At 49.8% G+C, this 21,961-nt stretch overlaps 1 protein-coding gene across 5 annotated transcripts in view; it reads left to right on the top strand.

Moving 5' to 3' along the window:
- Positions 1-21,961, top strand: part of BABAM2 (BRISC and BRCA1 A complex member 2) — a 316,793-nt gene that overhangs the window by 43,771 nt on the left and 251,061 nt on the right. For all 5 annotated transcript variants that reach the window (XM_068232739.1, XM_068232738.1, XM_068232737.1 and 2 more), the window contains 2 exons: positions 4,093-4,287; positions 15,844-15,918. In XM_068232739.1, coding sequence (XP_068088840.1) covers positions 4,093-4,287; positions 15,844-15,918 — 270 coding nt within the window. The remainder of the gene's footprint in view (positions 1-4,092; positions 4,288-15,843; positions 15,919-21,961) is intronic.

Consider the following 21,961-nt stretch of genomic DNA (forward strand, 5'->3'; position numbering starts at 1 on the left):
TCCACTCAATTCGTCTTCTTCGGCCACAGGAGGTGAGTGATAGAGAGCCTTATTCTTGATTGGCCTGATGCCAGAAAGAGGGTGTGCTGCGACCCACTCATTACACCACAACGCTAATGCTGGGTGGTAGTGTGAAAAAGCCTCAGTATTTCTGAATATGGACTTTCAGTTTTTATAACTTTAGCCATTACCGATTGTATAGGAGAAATTGCAGCATCTTCTTTTGAAGTGTGTTGTGGGCTGCGGTTTCAGTAGAGCAGAGACCACTTCTGCTTTGTGTAATGTGCTGTGTGCATGCAGCACTTGGGGCAGGAAGAACTGCCTGACAGAGCCAATGTATCGTCCTCCTGCTTGTTGTCCAGCTCTGTGCGCTGCATGGGGGAGGGGGTTTACCGCTATGCCTTCCTAAGATCCTCCACATCCCCCGCTCCCTTCATCTGCTGCACAGCCCAAATCATCAGTGTCAGGTGAAGAAAAGGCTGGCAACTACCTGATGCATCAATGCCCTATTTCTGCCTTCTAATGTAATTAGTACTACTCTTGTATCCATTGCATGCCTTTTATTTTTTTGCAATAAATATATTTAGGCCCCATTCACACCTAAAAACGAAAGTGCCTTCCTGGGCACTCCACTGTGCGCTGCGTTTCTGGTAAAAGCACTTTTCTAAGAGCGTTGTAATTCACTCCCTGACGCAAGTCAAAAAGGGAACTCTTTGACCCAGAAAAGAATAAATACAATGTATTTACTCTTAAAAAATGTGAATGCAGTCGCTGCACAAAGCTATTTTGTTAGCGTTTAGCGCTCTTCCTATACCTACCATTATACGAAAAATGCCCCAAAAATGGTACAGGCACGGCTTTGCTGAACGCACAGCAGACGAAACGCGCCGATATGAACCTTCTCACATAGATTTACTGCACAAGCGTTTTGTGGGTGATTTTAAAAATCGCCTGTGCTTGAAAAAAAGGCGGATAACGCCCCTAGCATCAACGGGCCCTTAAAGCGGACCTGAACTCAGAACTTCCTCACTTCTCTAAAAGATAAGCAACAGCATAAAAACCTTTAAAGAACAACATCTCTTTGTTACAGCTGATACCAATCCTGCAATAAATCTGCAGTATGTCTACTTCCTGCTTTCATGGAACAGGCATAGGGTTATCATCCTGTGTTTACAAATTGGCTGCTCTGCTCAGCTAAAAAAAAAAACAACAAAAAACACAACTTTGACTGTATTGCAGCCACAGCATTATAAATATAAAGTACAACAGTACTGCTTAGCTAAACCTTAGCTCACCCACAATTAACAAATAGTCATATGTCTACATATGTAGTGTATGTATCATAGTCTAGGGCCAATTTAGGGGGAAGCCTATTAACTTATCTGTATGTTTTGGGGATGTGGGAGGAAACTGAAGTGCCCAGAGGAAACCCATGCAGACACCGGGGACCCAGTGCTGCAAGGCGAGAGCGCTAACCATTACGCCACTGTGCTGCCTACATAATATATGTGAGGAGGCCATTAGTAATGACCCCGCCTTTTATCTTGGATCCACTTTTAAACTATGTTTATTGAAAAGGTGCTTGATTCACAAAACGGTGCTAACTGTTAGTACGGCTGTTAGCACGGCTTTTCGTGCGTTTTCGCGTGAAAAAACGGGTTTCGTGTGAAGAACCGGTTATGATGCGCAAAAATTCACATTCGCGCATTAACATTAATTTTTCATGCGTTAACGTTGCGTTCACGAGATAACGTGAATTTATCACGCGAACGCACAGTTTTTGCGTGCGATAACAGTTATCACGTGAAATTTCATGCAAAGTACTTTTCACAACGTGCTAACAGTTAGCACCGTTTTGTGAATCAAGCCCTATGTGTATATTGATAACACAACATTCAAAAAAGACCAGAAAGACGAAAAGTTGATAAAGAGTTGAACTGCATATAATACACAGAGATGAGGAATAATGGAATACTTGTCATCAATACAATGCAACAAACCTTACTGAAGATTCAGCTAATATCCCGACTTTAGTGCCATACACATAGCAGATGAGATGGGAATGTTAATCATGTCGTGGGTGAATATCGCTATGTTTAGCAGAGACATTAGGCATTTCTTACAGTGATTGTAGAGAGCGGGTTCCTATCTGTGGCTTCCATATTTCCTGGAATTTGTCACGGTTGATTTCTACATTGAAGATAATTCTCTCCATAAGTCTTGTCTGGTTAATATTCTGTATGCAGTAGATATTTCAGAGAAGTGATATGAATAGCCATAAAGGTGCCATTGTTTTCAGGGTTCATTTCTGATATATACCTCTTCTATAGGGGTTAATAATAAAGTGTTCAGTTTATCTAAACTTACCTTGGCCCTCTGGGTGGACTTTAGGACGAAACAGGGTAAAAGGACACCGCAGACGCCTTGGGAAAAAGGGTGACGCCATATGATCCCATTATATAGGCTGCAATTTGCTGCAATGGGAGCAATTTAGGGCATAGAGCGCTAGCAATGCAAAGCCACAATTTGCATAGCTGCAAGACTCTGTGCCCGCTATTCTATGGGGTGCTCCCCTGTGCCCAAATTTTTTCCCATTGCCGGGGAGGGGTGGCTAAAGAGTTAGCGGCCACCGGGGAGGGGTGCAGCGGTTAGGCATCAATAGCCATGATCCGCATCAATGACAATAAAGTTGGGCACTAGTAGGCGCCAGATAAAATAGCAGGACCGAGTCCTCTCGATATGCAAAGCCGAAATTTGCGTAACAGTAAGACCTTCTACTGGGGGGGTTAAGGTTAGGCACCACCAGGGGGGATGCATTGGTAGAGGGAGAGTTAAAGGTTAGGCATCAGTAGAGGGAGGGTTATGTGTGTGAGTAGGGTTATTGGTAAAGATAAGGGTACCGCATATACCGTATATTCTGGCGTATAAGATGATCCCCCAACTTTTCCAGTTAAAATATAGATTTTGGGATATACTTGCCGCTGCTTCACTACAGTCCTCAGCAGTGAGATCTGAGTGGCGGTAACAGGATAGGGCGTATCACCCGGCAACAATGAAACCCGGCGTATAAGACTATTTTCAAGGGTTAAAAAGTAGTCTTATACGCCAGAAGGTACCCACTTTTCCCTCAGAAACCAGGAAAAGGTTATTGATGCATGTATAAGCCCCCTCCTCAGTATAGCCCCTCTCCATGGCCAGATGTGCCCCAAGGATGATACAGAATTGTCTTAAGATGCCACTAGATGATGTCATAGATATGAGACACAGCGATTGCCACACAGAAAAAATCCCCAATCATTGCACCGCTGACACGTTGCTTGCACTCTCCACTTCACAAGCCAGGGGACACAGGTAGTCTTGAGCAGCGCACTCTGCACACCATGTTGTAGGGGACGGGGGCACGGACACAGCTGAGAGCCAGCTGGCAAGAGCAGGATCACTAGTGCATGATCCTTACGCTCCTCCGCCAGTAACAAAACCTGCTCCATCATCTGTTGTTCTCTACTGACTCGCATATAAGCTGGGGGGGGGCGTAACTTTTAAGTACATTTTTTGTGCTAAAAAATTAGGCTTATACACGAGTATATACAGTATTTTACTATCGGAATATATTTTACTATCACGGTGACTTTTTTCATGTACGCCTTTAGCAGGCTTCCCCGATGTGTAGGACCCCTCTGCTGCTCTCCTTCTCTTCGTGGCTGCGCTCCCCTCGTGCAGTAACACAGATTTGCTCGAGAACTGAGAAAAATTGTGCGCAAAAAACACCGTGCTGTACTGCACAGACAGGGCTTTCCTTCATGCCTGTGCAGTGCGGCCGAGCTCATACATGGAGGGGAGCGTGGTCTTTGTGGTCTTTCTTCATGCTGTGTCCTTCGTGTACAATATTCAACATTCATGCCAAACTTTGCAAACGGGATCTCAGCTCAGGAACAGAGGGGTATAGAAGACCGGGGAAGAATCTGCACCATCCATTAAACCCCCTCCCTCACTGAGATTTTTTTCCCCAAAGTTACTGAAGTTTCTGTAAAGCCCCTTGACACACTCCTGGTCCGGAGTTGCATTGACCTGAATGATGTTGTGTTGTTGCAGAGCCTGGCGGATTGGGACCCGACGGATGCGGAGTGCCTCCTGCAGGTGGTGAAGGAGTTGGTGCAGCAGTATCACCAGTACCAGTGCAGCCGCCTCAGCGAGAGCTCCCGCCTCATGTTTGAGTACCAGACTTTGCTAGAGGAGCCGCAGTATGGCGAGAATATGGAAATCTACGCTGGGAAGAAGAACAACTGGGTGAGAAGAACAAGCTGTCCTAGAGCGGTTTCCATCCTTTCCTCTAACCAGTACTCCATCTCAATGTAAACCTGAGAGGTGGAAACGTGGGGAGGATTTTTCTTATCTGGGTGTTCCTCCAGCCACTTGTAGTCTGTCAGCTCTCTCCAGGTCCGATCCGTTGTGCTACTGCAGCCCAGTGAACCAGGGGGGGCTACTGTGCATGCGCTATTCTGGCCCATGCGTGTCCTCAATCGCTTTCCTGTGGCCATGAGCATTCTGCACATGTGCAGCTATAAGTCAGTACAAATTGTGCATGTGCCAAACTGTCCTGGCCTTGGGAGCGCGATTGGTTAGGCAAGCGGCTTGGTCAGCGCATGCAGGTGTGACAGCAGCGGAGCGGACTATTGAGGACACAAGGGAGCGGGCAGATTACAGGTGGCTGGAAAAAGCCCGAGGTGAGTAAAAACCCTCCTGTTCCTCTCCTCTCAGGTACACTTTAATATAACCGCAGCACACGTGTGGGTTTAAATGACCACTGTCGTAAAAAAAAAAAAAAAAAGTAAAATACGTATACATATAAAATGTTTATTTGATCCAGAATAAATGCACTTTAAAACCACTTGACCTCCAAGGGTTTTTAAAAATAATGAAAATGTATTTCATTTTTCTATGGGAAGGTGTATAAGAGGGTATTTGGATGTGGTTTTACTTTTTGGCCACAAGATGGAGATACAGAGTTGTGTTCTAAAAATAGAAACAGAACCAAGTGTTTATTATTTGTTTATATTTGTGTAAACACAGGGAGGATACTCTATCTGGTGGTGGTCAAGTAGTTCATTTTTTTTTCTATGTTGCTGTTACTTAGCTAAAATCTGACAGGTTTTTTACTGTAGCAGAATTCATGGTCACATACTTAAAGAGGAGCTGTTAGGTATAAGGTCTCAGAGAAAATAAACACATATATCAGTAGCTAAAGATTGGCTGTACTTACATTACATATGCATTTCACTGTCCACGTTTGGATTTCACAGAATTTGTATATAGTATATGCAGAGATAGATGCTCCTGACAGCTCATGGCAGGCTCCATGTTTTTCTGTCAAATGTGTCGTCATATCCTGCCTGCTTCCTGATCACAGAAAAGCTCGTACTGAATAACACAGTGTGCAGTGAATATTAATGAGCCATGTGGCTAGGAACAATAGCTGACTCCTGCAGTGTACTCTGCCCGGAGATTTATCAGTGCTACGCGCTGGGCTGATTACAAGCTGCTGTAACGTCTCATTAGCAGCCGAGGGGAGGGCCCCAGAATGCTTTGCAGTATAGTATGCGGCTTGTGTCCTCTTGGGTCTAATTAGCTTTGCTGATAAGCACACATCAAAGGTAAGAGAGATTTTTATCTTCACTAATGCCTTTCTGGCTTCCTTCTAAACTGTTTAACACAGGAGAATAGAGGTTTAAATTAGCTTCTGCAGCCTGACAGTTACTCTTTAAAGGAGTTATCAGGGAAAAATGAATAAAAGAAGTGCTACTTACCGGGGGCTTCCTCCAGCCCCAGCTCCCAGAATGTCCTTCGCCGCAGTTCTCCCTGCAGCCGTTCGCCGCAGCTTGCTCCTGGTCCCCGGCGATGACGTCAGGCCGACCTCCAGGTCGGCCTGTACTGCGCCTGCGCGAGCGGCACTGTAAATCACCGCCGCGTGGGCCGGAGCGGATTGCGCAGGCGCAGAACTACTGTGTGGCCATAGAGGTGGCCGAGTCTGGCAGTCTCCTTGACGTGTGTTGCGTGACAGACAAAATAGACAGATAGAGGGAGGAGCTCGGAAAGGTGCAATTACAATACTGTGGCGGGGGAACCCAGCGGATCAAGTTGACCAGGAGCAGATGTGCCTGAGAGGCTGAGGGGTGGCCAATACCCCTGATGCGCTTTCGGGCCAGTTCTGGCCATTGGATCCGGTGAGTCTATTGTAGTAAAGACTATCTGAGCGCTTACCCACTAATATTTATAAGTAGGTAAGTAATGCCTATCACCCCAACCCTGTTTCCCCATTAGCGCACTCTATTACAAATCTCCCTTATGGGGAGGTACATTTTATATTTTTTCCATGTACAGGTGCTCGGGTCCCTTTAATAATCTACTTAACGTGCAATACAGCGATTCTACCAGAGGGTGGCGCTGCCTGTGAAAGCTTATTCTCTGCCGTTTGTTTCAGTTGTAGTTTACAAACCATCAGACCCCCTGAGCTGAGTGCTTCATGTCAGACACTAATGATGATGGAGAGGAAGAGGAAGTATCTCTGGTTTAATCTTCACCAGTACAAGGATGCACTTTCTCCAGGGGCTTTCCCAGGGCTTTTATGTTAGTTTGTAGGAAGAAATACTCTTCCTTGTTTTCATGAATAAAGTCACATTACTGATGGCCACAGGGGCTGCAGTGCATCGTGGGAATTGCATTTCCAGGATGATGACTGAAAAAAAAGGTCATCAGATGCAAACTAATTGTCAACAAAGTTTTTTTTGTTGCAGGCAGCCTAACTTGCTTTATAAAAGGGGTTTGCGCTGATTTGACGCTGGAAATGTAGGCACCGTGCACTATTCATGCCGTACACTAACCTCAGTGCCCACGCAGGGGTCGGGGCACAGTTTCATAAGGTGGGGAAACCTGGCAAGCAAGTAACAGGAATGTTTACTGTCTTTCCTTTTACAACCAGCCATGTGGGCCTGACAGCTCAGGGATAAGTTGGCTTTGCCTGAATGAGAGTAAGGGTAGCCATACACGATTCAATTTTCTTGTTTTTGGACCAGAGAAATCTGAGCGATTTTATAATTCGAACCAATATACCATACACTTATGATCAAATTTTCCAAAAATATATAAGAACAAAAAAATGAACAAAACATATAGTTTTTATACTTTTGTAGCTACATTTTTCAAAGAAAACCTCTCTGATCGGTTTTCCAAGCGTTTTTGTTACAGAAGCTGTTCAGGTACAGCTTTACGTTAACAAATATAACATCTGCTACACAAAAATGCTCCAAAAAAGCTAGGTATGTTTAGAAAATCTCTCTAAACATGCCTAGAATCGCTCTGAAAAACCTCTTCAAAAACCGCTAGCGTTTTGCGGATCCACTAGCGGTTTTTGGTGTGCACTAGCCCTTATATGTACTTCTGAGGCTACTATGAGCTGCACTGTGCACGGCAGGCAGGATAGGCTGAGGCTGCTATGAGCTGCACTGTGCATGTCAGGCAGGATAGGCTGAGGCTGCTATGAGCTGCACTGTGCATGGCAGGCAGGATAGGCTGAGGCTGCTATGAGCTCCACTGTGCATGGCGGGCAGGATAGGCTGAGGCTGCTATGAGCTCCACTGTGCATGGCGGGCAGGATAGGCTGAGGCTGCTATGAGCTGCACTGTGCATGGCAGGCAGGATAGGCTGAGGCTGCTATGAGCTGCACTGTGCATGGCGGGCAGGATAGGCTGAGGCTGCTATGAGCTGCACTGTGCATGGTAGGCAGGATAGGCTGAGGCTGCTATGAGCTGCACTGTGCATGGCAGGCAGGATAGGCTGAGGCTGCTATGAGCTGCACTGTGCATGGCGGGCAGGATAGGCTGAGGCTGCTATGAGCTGCACTGTGCATGGCAGGCAGGATAGGCTGAAGCTGCTATGAGCTGCACTGTGCACGGCAGGCAGGATAGGCTGAGGCTGCTATGAGCTGCACTGTGCATGGCGGGCAGGATAGGCTGAGGCTGCTATGAGCTGCACTGTGCATGGCAGGCAGGATAGGCTGAGGCTGCTATGAGCTCCACTGTGCACGGCAGGCAGGATAGGCTGAGGCTGCTATGAGCTGCATTGTGCACGGCAGGCAAGATAGGCTGAGGCTGCCATGAGCTGCACTGTGCATGGCAGGCAGGATAGGCTGAGGCTGCTATGAGCTGCACTGTGCACGGCAGGCAAGATAGGCTGAGGCTGCCATGAGCTGCACTGTGCATGGCAGGCAGGATAGGCTGAGGCTGCTATGAGCTGCACTGTGCATGGCAGGCAGGATAGGCTGAGGCTGCTATGAGCTGCACTGTGCACGGCAGGCAGGAAAGGCTGAGGCTGCTATGAGCTGCACTGTGCATGGCGGGCACGATAGGCTGAGGCTGCTATGAGCTCCACTGTGCATGGCGGGCAGGATAGGCTGAGGCTGCTATGAGCTGCACTGTGCATGGCAGGCAGGATAGGCTGAGGCTGCTATGAGCTCCACTGTGCATGGCGGGCAGGATAGGCTGAGGCTGCTATGAGCTGCACTGTGCATGGCAGGCAGGATAGGCTGAGGCTGCTATGAGCTGCACTGTGCATGGCAGGCAGGATAGGCTGAGGCTGCTATAAGCTGCACTGTGCATGACAGGCAGGATAGGCTGAGGCTGCTATGAGCTCCACTGTGCATGGCGGGCAGGATAGGCTGAGGCTGCTATGAGCTGCACTGTGCATGGCAGGCAGGATAGGCTGAGGCTGCTATGAGCTGCACTGTGCATGACAGGCAGGATAGGCTGAGGCTGCTATGAGCTGCACTGTGCATGGCAGGCAGGATAGGCTGAGGCTGCTATGAGCTGCACTGTGCATGGCAGGCAGGATAGGCTGAGGCTGCTATGAGCTGCACTGTGCACGGCAGGCAGGATAGGCTGAGGCTGCTATGAGCTGCATGGCAGGCAGGATAGGCTGAGGCTGCTATGAGCTGCACTGTGCATGACAGGCAGGATATGCTGAGGCTGCTATGAGCTGCACTGTGCACGGCAGGCAGGATAGGCTGAGGCTACTATGAGCTGCACTGTGCATGACAGGGTGGATAGGCTGAGGCTGCTATGAGCTGCACTGTGCTTGGCAGAGATAGGCTGAGGCTGCCATGAGCTGCACTGTGCATGGCAGGCAGGATAGGCTGAGGCTGCTATGAGCTGCACTGTGCACGGCAGGCAGGATAGGCTGAGGCTGCTATGAGCTGCACTGTGCATGACAGGCAGGATAGGCTGAGGCTGCTATGAGCTGCACTGTGCATGGCAGGCAGGATAGGCTGAGGCTGTTCTGCTATGAGCTGCACTGTGCACGGCAGGCAGGATAGGCTGAGGCTGCTATGAGCTGCACTGTGCATGACAGGCAGGATAGGCTGAGGCTGCTATGAGCTGCACTGTGCATGGCAGGCAGGATAGGCTGAGGCTGCTCTGCTATGAGCTGCACTGTGCATGGCAGGCAGGATAGGCTGAGGCTGCTATGAGCTGCACTGTGCACGGCAGGCAGGATAGGCTGAGGCTGCTATGAGCTGCATTGTGCACGGCAGGCAAGATAGGCTGAGGCTGCCATGAGCTGCACTGTGCACGGCAGGCAGGATAGGCTGAGGCTGCTATGAGCTGCACTGTGCACGGCAGGCAGGAAAGGCTGAGGCTGCTATGAGCTGCACTGTGCATGGCAGGCAGGATAGGCTGAGGCTGCTATGAGCTGCACTGTGCATGTCAGGCAGGATAGGCTGAGGCTGCTATGAGCTCCACTGTGCATGGCGGGCAGGATAGGCTGAGGCTGCTATGAGCTGCACTGTGCATGGCAAGCAGGATAGGCTGAGGCTGCTATGAGCTGCACTGTGCATGACAGGCAGGATAGGCTGAGGCTGCTATGAGCTGCACTGTGCATGGCAGGCAGGATAGGCTGAGGCTGCTATGAGCTGCACTGTGCATGGCAGGCAGGATAGGCTGAGGCTGCTATGAGCTGCACTGTGCACGGCAGGCAGGATAGGCTGAGGCTGCTATGAGCTGCATTGTGCATGGCAGGCAGGATAGGCTGAGGCTGCTATGAGCTGCACTGTGCATGGCGGGCAGGATAGGCTGAGGCTGCTATGAGCTGCACTGTGCATGGCAGGCAGGACAGGCTGAGGCTGCTATGAGCTGCACTGTGCATGGCGGGCAGGATAGGCTGAGGCTGCTATGAGCTGCACTGTGCATGGCAGGCAGGATAGGCTGAGGCTGCTATGAGCTGCACTGTGCATGGCAGGCAGGATAGGCTGAGGCTTCTATGAGCTGCACTGTGCACGGCAGGCAGGATAGGCTGAGGCTGCTATGAGCTGCATTGTGCATGGCAGGCAGGATATGCTGAGGCTGCTATGAGCTGCACTGTGCACGGCAGGCAGGATAGGCTGAGGCTACTATGAGCTGCCCTGTGCATGACAGGGTGGATAGGCTGAGGCTGCTATGAGCTGCACTGTGCTTGGCAGAGATAGGCTGAGGCTGCCATGAGCTGCACTGTGCATGGCAGGCAGGATAGGCTGAGGCTGCTATGAGCTGCACTGTGCACGGCAGGCAGGATAGGCTGAGGCTGCTATGAGCTGCACTGTGCATGACAGGCAGGATAGGCTGAGGCTGCTATGAGCTGCACTGTGCATGGCAGGCAGGATAGGCTGAGGCTGTTCTGCTATGAGCTGCACTGTGCATGACAGGCAGGATAGGCTAAGGCTGCTATGAGCTGCACTGTGCATGGCAGGCAGGATAGGCTGAGGCTGCTCTGCTATGAGCTGCACTGTGCATGGCAGGCAGGATAGGCTGAGGCTGCTATGAGCTGCACTGTGCATGGCAGGCAGGATAGGCTGAGGCTGCTATGAGCTGCACTGTGCATGGCAGGCAGGATAGGCTGAGGCTGCTATGAGCTGCAATGTTCATGGCAGTCAGGATAGGCTGAGGCTGCTATGAGCTGCACTGTGCATGGCGGGCAGGATAGGCTGAGGCTGCTGTGAGCTGCACTGTGCATGGCAGGCAGGATAGGCTGTGGCTGCTATGAGCGGCACTGTGCTTGGCAGGCAGGATAGGCTGAGGCTGTTATGAGCTGCACTGTGCATGGCGGGCAGGTTAGGCTGAGGCTGCTATGAGCTGCACTGTGCATGGCGGGCAGGTTAGGCTGAGGCTGCTATGAGCTGCACTGTGCATGGTAGGCAGGATAGGCTGAGGCTGCTATGAGCTGCACTGTGCATGGTAGGCAGGATAGGCTGAGGCTGCTATGAGCTGCACTGTGCATGGCAGGCCGGATAGGCTGAGGCTGCTATGAGCTGCACTGTGCATGTCAGGCAGGATAGGCTGAGGCTGCTCTGCTATGAGCTGCACTGTGCATGACAGGCAGGATAGGCTGAGGCTGCTATGAGCTGCACTGTGCATGGCAGGCAGGATAGGCTGAGGCTGCTATGAGCTGCACTGTGCATGGCAGGCAGGATAGGCTGAGGCTGCTATGAGCTGCACTGTGCATGGCAGGCAGGATAGTCTGAGGCTGCTATGAGCTGCACTGTGCATGGCAGGCAGGATAGGCTGAGGCTGCTATGAGCCGCACTGTGCATGGTAGGCAGGATAGGCTGAGGCTGCTATGAGCTGCACTTTGCTTGGCAGGGAGGATAGGCTGAGGCTGCTATGAGCTGCACTGTGCATGGCAGGCAGGATAGGCTGAGGCTGCTATGAGCTGCACTGTGCATGGCAGGCCGGATAGGATGAGGCTGCTATGAGCTGCACTGTGCATGTCAGGCAGGATAGGCTGAGGCTGCTCTGCTATGAGCTGCACTGTGCATGACAGGCAGGATAGGCTGAGGCTGCTATGAGCGGCACTGTGCTTGGCAGACAGGATAGGCTGAGGCTGCTATGAGCGGCACTGTGCTTCCCAGACAGGATAGGCTGAGGCTGCTATGAGCTGCACTGTGCATGGTAGGCAGGATAGGCTGAGGCTGCTATGAGCTGCACTGTGCATGGTAGGCAGGATAGGCTGAGGCTGCTATGAGCTGCACTGTGCATGGCAGGCCGGATAGGCTGAGGCTGCTATGAGCTGCACTGTGCATGTCAGGCAGGATAGGCTGAGGCTGCTCTGCTATGAGCTGCACTGTGCATGACAGGCAGGATAGGCTGAGGCTGCTATGAGCTGCACTGTGCATGGCAGGCAGGATAGGCTGAGGCTGCTATGAGCTGCACTGTGCATGGCAGGCAGGATAGGCTGAGGCTGCTATGAGCTGCACTGTGCATGGCAGGCAGGATAGTCTGAGGCTGCTATGAGCTGCACTGTGCATGGCAGGCAGGATAGGCTGAGGCTGCTATGAGCCGCACTGTGCATGGTAGGCAGGATAGGCTGAGGCTGCTATGAGCTGCACTTTGCTTGGCAGGGAGGATAGGCTGAGGCTGCTATGAGCTGCACTGTGCATGGCAGGCAGGATAGGCTGAGGCTGCTATGAGCTGCACTGTGCATGGCAGGCCGGATAGGATGAGGCTGCTATGAGCTGCACTGTGCATGTCAGGCAGGATAGGCTGAGGCTGCTCTGCTATGAGCTGCACTGTGCATGACAGGCAGGATAGGCTGAGGCTGCTATGAGCGGCACTGTGCTTGGCAGACAGGATAGGCTGAGGCTGCTATGAGCGGCACTGTGCTTCCCAGACAGGATAGGCTGAGGCTGCTATGAGCTGCACTGTGCATGGCAGGCAGGATAGGCTGAGGCTGCTATGAGCTGCACTGTGCATGGCAGGCAGGATAGGCTGAGGCTGCTATGAGCTGCACTGTGCACGGCAGGCAGGATAGGCTGAGGCTGCTATGAGCTGCATTGTGCATGGCAGGCAGGATAGGCTGAGGCTGCTATGAGCTGCACTGTGCATGGCGGGCAGGATAGGCTGAGGCTGCTATGAGCTGCACTGTGCATGGCAGGCAGGATAGGCTGAGGCTGCTATGAGCTGCACTGTGCATGGCGGGCAGGATAGGCTGAGGCTGCTATGAGCTGCACTGTGCATGGCAGGCAGGATAGGCTGAGGCTGCTATGAGCTGCACTGTGCATGGCAGGCAGGATAGGCTGAGGCTGCTATGAGCTGCACTGTGCACGGCAGGCAGGATAGGCTGAGGCTGCTATGAGCTGCATTGTGCATGGCAGGCAGGATATGCTGAGGCTGCTATGAGCTGCACTGTGCACGGCAGGCAGGATAGGCTGAGGCTACTATGAGCTGCCCTGTGCATGACAGGGTGGATAGGCTGAGGCTGCTATGAGCTGCACTGTGCTTGGCAGAGATAGGCTGAGGCTGCCATGAGCTGCACTGTGCATGGCAGGCAGGATAGGCTGAGGCTGCTATGAGCTGCACTGTGCACGGCAGGCAGGATAGGCTGAGGCTGCTATGAGCTGCACTGTGCATGACAGGCAGGATAGGCTGAGGCTGCTATGAGCTGCACTGTGCATGGCAGGCGGGATAGGCTGAGGCTGTTCTGCTATGAGCTGCACTGTGCATGACAGGCAGGATAGGCTGAGGCTGCTATGAGCTGCACTGTGCATGGCAGGCAGGATTGGCTGAGGCTGCTCTGCTATGAGCTGCACTGTGCATGGCAGGCAGGATAGGCTGAGGCTGCTATGAGCTGCACTGTGCATGGCAGGCAGGATAGGCTGAGGCTGCTATGAGCTGCACTGTGCATGGCAGGCAGGATAGGCTGAGGCTGCTATGAGCTGCAATGTTCATGGCAGTCAGGATAGGCTGAGGCTGCTATGAGCTGCACTGTGCATGGCGGGCAGGATAGGCTGAGGCTGCTATGAGCTGCACTGTGCATGGCAGGCAGGATAGGCTGTGGCTGCTATGAGCGGCACTGTGCTTGGCAGGCAGGATAGGCTGAGGCTGTTATGAGCTGCACTGTGCATGGCGGGCAGGTTAGGCTGAGGCTGCTATGAGCTGCACTGTGCATGGCGGGCAGGTTAGGCTGAGGCTGCTATGAGCTGCACTGTGCATGGCAGGCCGGATAGGCTGAGGCTGCTATGAGCTGCACTGTGCATGTCAGGCAGGATAGGCTGAGGCTGCTCTGCTATGAGCTGCACTGTGCATGACAGGCAGGATAGGCTGAGGCTGCTATGAGCTGCACTGTGCATGGCGGGCAGGTTAGGCTGAGGCTGCTATGAGCTGCACTGTGCATGGTAGGCAGGATAGGCTGAGGCTGCTATGAACTGCACTGTGCATGGCAGGCCGGATAGGCTGAGGCTGCTATGAGCTGCACTGTGCATGTCAGGCAGGATAGGCTGAGGCTGCTCTGCTATGAGCTGCACTGTGCATGACAGGCAGGATAGGCTGAGGCTGCTATGAGCGGCACTGTGCTTGGCAGACAGGATAGGCTGAGGCTGCTATGAGCGGCACTGTGCTTGGCAGACAGGATAGGCTGAGGCTGCTATGAGCTGCACTGTGCATGGCAGGCAGGATAGGCTGAGGCTGCTATGAGCTGCACTGTGCATGGCAGGCAGGATAGGCTGAGGCTGCTATGAGCCGCACTGTGCATGGTAGGCAGGATAGGCTGAGGCTGCTATGAGCTGCACTTTGCTTGGCAGGGAGGATAGGCTGAGGCTGCTATGAGCTGCACTGTGCATGGCAGGCTGGATAGGCTGAGGCTGCTATGAGCTGCACTGTGCATGGCAGGCAGGATAGGCTGAGGCTGCTATGAGCTGCACTGTGCATGGTAGGCAGGATAGGCTGAGGCTGCTATGAGCTGCACTTTGCTTGGCAGGGAGGATAGGCTGAGCCTGATGGCGTTTTCTTTCCACTGCTGTCTTCAGGAGCCACGGTAAAGGAACATGAAGCATGCTGGCAAGGGGGAGAAAGATTCACAGCATATACATATACTCCCCTAGATTAGAAGTTTAATGTGTACCTGAGGTGATATGTAACATTAGATAAACCTGTGTACCTGTGCAAGACCATTGGCACCAGTAAGCAAAAGGAGCAGCAGGCTTCTAAGATTGGCCACCTGATTATATCGCCCGCGAGACCTTCGGCACCTGTTAGCTAAAGGAGCAGCGGGCAGCTGTGATTATCCAGTCTGGTGCCAGCACCCCGCCTGATTGGTCGTGTGCCAAAGCTTCCCCTCTGACTGGTGATGGCGATTTCTAGCCGGTGATGGGGTTTCACCGTACCATGCCCTATTATGACATATTGAAGGGCAGCAGGTGCCGCCGGTCGAATGAGGAAGGGGATCTGAGGATGCGTGAATGATGAGTGTAGTGTGTGCACCAGGAAGGTGGGCAGAAGAGAGGAGGCAGGTGCCAGGTGGCCCAAGCTGTTTGTCCAAATGCTGCCCCCTAGATTCAGGTGGGTTCATGGTAGGTCCGCCACTGTGTGTATAAACAGGGCTAAGCATACAGATATAACTATATTCTGTTCCCCTTTTCACTTTTTCTGCCTGAGTTGTAAGCGTTATCATCAAAGTATGCATGTGACCGTTTCTCTCCAGTCGGGACTTATAGTGTAATCCTCACTGATAAGGAATTACATCCATAAAACTAATTCCTGGCAGAGAACAGCTGCTGAGTGGCTGGAATAGATTAAAAAAAGGTCAATAGTTCATATTTTTTTAGCCTCTGGAACACTGAAAGACTTTGCTAGCATATGAGACTATACAACATTAAACATTCTTTTCTTAGCTGAATAAAATCACAAGATTCTAAAAGTCATTTTCAGGAGTAGGAGGATAGATACAAATGTATTTTATCTCATCAATTTATTTTTACCTTGGGTTTTCTTTAAAAGGGGGCATTTATTTTGGAACTGATTCCAATTTCTTGTTCTTTCTACTTTACAGACAGGTGAATTCTCGGCCCGTTTCCTCCTGAAGCTGCCGGTGGATTTTAGTAACATCCCCATCTATCTGCTCAAGGTGAGGACTGCCAATTACTACTTTTCCTCAAGTTTTCTTTTCACCAATGCCGCCATCGCAGATAGCTATTTCTGCCTAGCCGCATGTAGAAAAGTAATCAACAGAGTCATTAGAATATAACTGGCACCCTCCAGACGTCACTATGGTTTGGCACCTGATAAGCAGTCACTGAGGTTTGGTACCTGACAGGCAGTCACTGAGGTTTGGTACTTGACAGGCAGACACTGAGGTTTGGTACTTGACAGGCAGACACTGAGGTTTGGTACCCTACTGGCAGTCACTGAGGTTTGGTACCCAACAAGCAGTCACTGAGGTTTGGTACCCGACAGGCAGTCACTGAGGTTTGGTACCCGACAGGCAGTCACTGAGATTTGGTACCCGACAGGCAGTCACTGAGGTTTGGTACCCGACAGGCAGTCACTGAGGTTTGGTACCCAACAGGCAGTCACTGTGTTATGATCACTTCTGCAGCATGTACTGCTGGCTGCAGTTTTACTGTAGACAAGCAGTTTTTGATTTCTTTGCGTGCATTTGCTCGCATAGTTTTGCTTGCGCTCACACTGAGTGTTGATTCCATCTGCAGTCGCTCTGAAGTTAATGACAGTTTAAGATGCTCTTGTGAAGTCAAACATTGTCTGTTGCAGTGGAGCTGCAATCCTTTTCATGCTGGTTGCATAGCTTTGTCTGCCTTTCCCTGCTGCCAGCTTGTGACTGATTATCATTCACCTGTGTGGGAATCTGCATGTCTGCTCCCATTGGATGACCTCAGTATAAAGAGCGGTTTCCTGCAGTGCTCCTCGGGCTATCATAGTTCCAGCATCAGCCTGTCTTGCTGTTACTCTGTCCCAAGACCGTGTTCCTAGTTCCAGTGTTAATTCATGTGGACTGCACTGATCTCCTGCGCAGGAGTCAGTGAGTCCTTCTAGTCCTGTTCTTGTTTATCAGTATTTGTTACTTTGCTAGTCTTGCATCATATATTGGTTCATCGCCAATGTATACGCATACTAGCGTTTTTGTTATTTTCCTTGTATTCGTGTTACGTTCATACATCAGTGTCGCTGATATATACGTACTCGAACTGTTTATATCCTGTGTTCAGTCAGTCAGTTTCCAGCATGTTTCGGTAGGTTGCGCTTATCGTGATCACCCATGCTTAGTTAGTTCAGTCCTGTTCCTGTTACCTTGCGTGGATTGCGCTCACTTCTGCGTAGAAGTAGCGAATCCTTCCTAGTCCTGTTCCTTGTATTGCTCCAGTTCCTAGCTAGTGTTCCTTGCTTATTATTATTATTATTTATTTATAAAGCGCCAACATATTCCGTGGCGCTGTACAAAGTAGGAAACAAACATGGGGTACATAATAATACAGACAATGCTATACACCAAAATACAAGATACATAATTAGTGACAAAATACAAAGAATGATACAAAAGCAAATTATAGAATTGGTAATGACAGTGATAAAATTAACATGGTGAATAAAATGTATAATGGTTACCAAAACACAAAAGGGGGAGAGAACCCTGCCCTTGCGGGCTTACAATCTAAAGGGAATGGGGGGAAACAAGAGGAGGGGTAGTATGCAGCAAATATATATAGGCTGTGTGTTTTAGGACACCTAGTAGGAGTGAAATTTGGTCTTAGGACAAAGGGAAGTGGCCTAAGGTAGCGCATATGCTTGTCGGAACAAGTGTGTTTTTAGAGAGCGTTTAAAGGCAACAAAGGTTGGCGAGTGACGGATGTGTTGTGGGAGGGCATTCCAGAGGAGGGGTGAAGCGCGTGCAAAATCTTGTAAGCGTGAATGTGAGGATGTGATTCTAGAGGAGGACAACAGAAGATCATGTGCCGATCTGAGATTGCGATTGGGTTTGTATCTGGAAATTAGTGAGGATATCTACCGGGGAGAGAGATTGTGGAGAGCTTTGTAGGTTAGGGTTAGGAGTTTGAACTGAATCCTCTGGTTAATTTGCAGCCAGTGAAGAGCTTGACACAAAGGGTCGGCAGAGGAAGATCGAGAAGAAAGATGAATGAGACGAGCAGCTGAGTTCAGTATTGACCGGAGCGGGGCCAGTCTGTTAGAAGGTAGTCCACAGAGTAGTATGTTGCAGTAGTCCAGACGAGAAATTATGAGAGCATGTATTAACATTTTAGTTGTGTCTTGAGTGAGAAAAGGACGGATGCGAGATATGTTTTTGAGTTGGAGATGGCAGGAGCTGGTTATGGAGTGAACATGAGGAATAAAAGAGAGAGATGAGTCGAATATTACCCCCAAGCACCAAGCTTTGGGAACTGAAGTTATGGGAGTGTTATTAACATTTATTGTTACTTCAGGCAGGGAGGTGGACAGAGACGGTGGAAAAATTATTAGTTCAGTTTTACTCATATTAAGTTTTAGGAAGCGAGAGGACATGAAGGAGGATATAGCAGACAAGCAGTCAGGAACAAGTTTAAGGAGGGAGTTAAGATCTGGGGCAGAGAGGTACAGTTGTGTATCGTCTGCATAGAGGTGGTATTGAAACCCTAATGAGTTGATTAAATCACCAAGACCGTGCATGTAGATGGAAAAGAGGAGAGGACCAAGGACAGAGCCTTGGGGAACCCCGACAGACAAAGCATGAGGAGAAGAGATTTGATCTGAGTAGGAGACTGTGAAGGACCTTCCAGAGAGGTAGGAAGATAACCATGTGAGAGCAAGGCCCTTTATTCCTACATTTGAAAGTATTTGTAGGAGTAAGGTGTGGTCGACAGTATCAAATGCTGATGACAGGTCAAGAAGGATGAGTATGGAAAATCGACCTTTGGATTTAGCTGTAAGAAGGTCATTGGTCACTTTGGTAAGGGCCATTTCCGTGGAGTGGTTGGAGCGAAAGCCGGACTGGAACTGATCAAGTAGGGAGTTAGCAGATAAATAATGGCTTAATTCTGCATGTATATGGCGTTCAAGTAGTTTGGATGCAAATGGGAGAAGTGAGACTGGGCGGTAGTTGGCGAGTGTGGTAGGATTTAGAGATGGTTTCTTAAGTAGTGGTGTCACAACAGCCTTGTTGAGTGGCTACGGAAAGATGCCAGTAGAGAGGGACAGGTTAAATAGTGTTAGTGCAGGCAAGAGAGATAAGGATAGCTGCGGAATGAAATGGGAGGGAATAGGATCCAAAGAACAGGTGGTTAGATTAGCTTTGGCAATTACAGAGGAGAGAGAGTGTTCAGAGAGTGGAGAGAAGGCAGTTAGAGAACAGTCAATGAGAGGTGTGGAGGTGGGATTTGAGGGCTGCGTGGAGAATTCACTTCTGATTTTGTCAATTTTATCAGTGAAGTATGTTGCAAATTCTTCCGCTGATAAGCAAGATGGAGGAGGAGGGGGATGGAGAACGGAGTTGAAGGTGCTGAACAAGCGTTTTGGATTGTGTAAATGGGCGGATATTAAGGAAGAAAAATAGGACTTTTTTGCCACAGAGAGTGCATTTCTGAAGTTGTTCAAGGCAATTTTATATGAGATGAAGTCCTCACTTGTGTTACTTTTCCTCCAGCGCCGTTCAGCTGCTCTAGAGCAGTGTTTCTCAACATTTTATTGGTATGGACCCCTTTTAAAACCCTGTACTCACCAAGTACCCCCTGGCATAGTAAACATTATCACAAGTACCTCTTGACAAATATGTATTTAATCGTAGTACATGATAATTGGTTCTAAACAATTTCCAAGCATTTACTATTGCTTTTAATTAGCTAAAATACTAATTTGGTGTTGTTTATATTTGATTTATCATTTTCTAAAACTCTACATTCCTTATTCTTGGTTAAAGATATCATGCCCAAGTACCCCCTGGAACCATCAGAAGTACCCCCTGGGGTACGCGTACCACACGTTGAGAACCTAGGCTCTAGAGCATCTTCTTAACTGTTTAGTGGTTTTGGTCATCCAGGGTCGGCGACAGACACGGTGAGGGTGGGCATTGACGAAGGGGGCGAAGTCATCCATGACTTTTGTAATGGAGCTGTTGTAGTGTATAGCAGCCGAGTCTGGGTCAGTGAAGGATTGTGTTATATTGCTTATGTTATATATCGGTTCCTCGCCGATATATACATATGTTAGTCAGTCGTTTGTAGTTTCATTGATAGCTGTAATTATAATACGCTAGGAATATCATATCCATTGTATATTAAGTATTGTTTGTGGTTGCTCGGATCTACGCTTGCTCTGTGCGCCACATCTTCTACGGGAGTCAGTCCTCTCCTCCACTACAACTGGGGATATCCTGGTTCCTTGTGCTTGCGTATGTGTCTCCTTCACGTCAGGTTATGCATTATGTGCTGACTGTGGAGAATATACCACCGAGCATAACACACTGAGGTTTGGTAGCTGACAGGCAGTCACTGAGGTTTGGTAGCTGACAGGCAGTCAATGAGGTTTGGTACACGACAGGCAGTCACTGAGGTTTGGTAGCTGACAGGCAGTCACTGAGGTTTGGTAGCTGACAGGCAGTCACTGAGGTTTGGTAGCTGACAGGCAGTCACTGAGGTTTGGTACACGACAGGCAGTCACTGAGGTTATGTACCTGACACGCAATCACTGAGGTTAGGTACCTGACAGGCAATCACTGAGGTTAGGTACCTGACAGGCAGTCACTGAGGTTCTCAATACACAAAAGTTGTCGGATTGCACAGGGCTGTGGAGTCAGTACAAAAAATCATCAAACTACTCAGTTTACGAAACCACCGACTCCAACTCCAGGTACTCAGAATTTCTCAGTCTCCACAGCCCTAGTGTTGCGGGTTTGCTGTAGTGGTGTTTCAGGAAATGTGATCTAATCTGCGTCTACTGCACACTCCACTTTATATGCATCTATGGAGAAAACTGTACTGTAATAACTCATGCCGCTCCAGCAGGTGTCAGCGACACACAAGTGCTTCCCTCTGAGGTGCACACAGTACCCTCCCTTGATTCCCAGGAGATCACCAGTACGGATGCTCATTCTGATTCCACGGAAATTACATTTCCCATCGGAAATTGTCATTTCCAATTGGAAATTGGATTTCTGTAGAAATACCGCTGTACCGTCACGCGGTAGTTTTAGTCCAATCACAGAACTCGGAAGCATTGGCCAATTGGAGGATGCAAAAATTGACCAAAACCAGAATCCTCGGAAATCGGATTTCTGCAGAAATATCGCATTACCAGAACTCTGTAATGTTACCCCAATAACAGCAGTCGGAAGCACTGGACCAATCAGAGAGTGCAGACAGCTTATATTTGGCCAACTAAAGACTGCAAAAAATGACCTAAAAAAGACTCCTCGGAATTCCGCGGAATCAGCAATCGGGATTTGGGGACCCAGAGGCTTCCCCTGTCGCCCTCCTGTCTTTCTTTCCAGTGCTGAGGACCCCAACCCCTAAGACCAGGTCCTGCTGACATAGCTTGGCCACACTGCGCAGGAGCAGATCGCTCGCACACTTACACCGAGCTGAACTCGCTCAGCTTTCTCCGCCAAGCCCAAGCAGCAGCTCTGTGAGCCGTGTAAGTACGGAAGCTTGGCTGCAAATTTCGGGGGTATTTTTTACCAGGGCTGTGGAGTTTGAGTCGGCGCAATTTTGGGTACCTGGAGTTGGAGTCGCTGGTTTTATAAGAGAAGAGTCGGATGATCTTTGTACCAAATCCACAGCCCTGGTAAGTATTAGACTAAGGAGTCGGAGTCGGAGCTATTTTGGGTACCTGGATTTAGAGTCGGAGTTGGTTGATTTTTGTACCGACTCCACAGCCCTGATTTTTACAATATCCATTTTTAAATGATTTACTTAGGGCCCGTTTCCACTATCGCGGTTTCCGCCGCGATTCCGCAGAGTTACCCCGCACATGAATCGCACGGGGAAACTCTGCCATAGGGGATAACGGCGCCGTGGCCGAATCGCTTGCGGGAGCGATTCGGCCGGAACCCCCCGCAGAATTCGCGGCGGAGGCTGTGAAACCCATAGCCGTGCATGGCACGGCTATAGGATTCGCCTGCGATCCCGCCCACCCGCTCAGTGCACTAGTGGAAATGAGCCCTTAGT

Source organism: Hyperolius riggenbachi, chromosome 4 (genome assembly GCF_040937935.1).
Source record: "Hyperolius riggenbachi isolate aHypRig1 chromosome 4, aHypRig1.pri, whole genome shotgun sequence".
In the NCBI taxonomy this organism is placed as follows: domain Eukaryota; kingdom Metazoa; phylum Chordata; class Amphibia; order Anura; family Hyperoliidae; genus Hyperolius; species Hyperolius riggenbachi.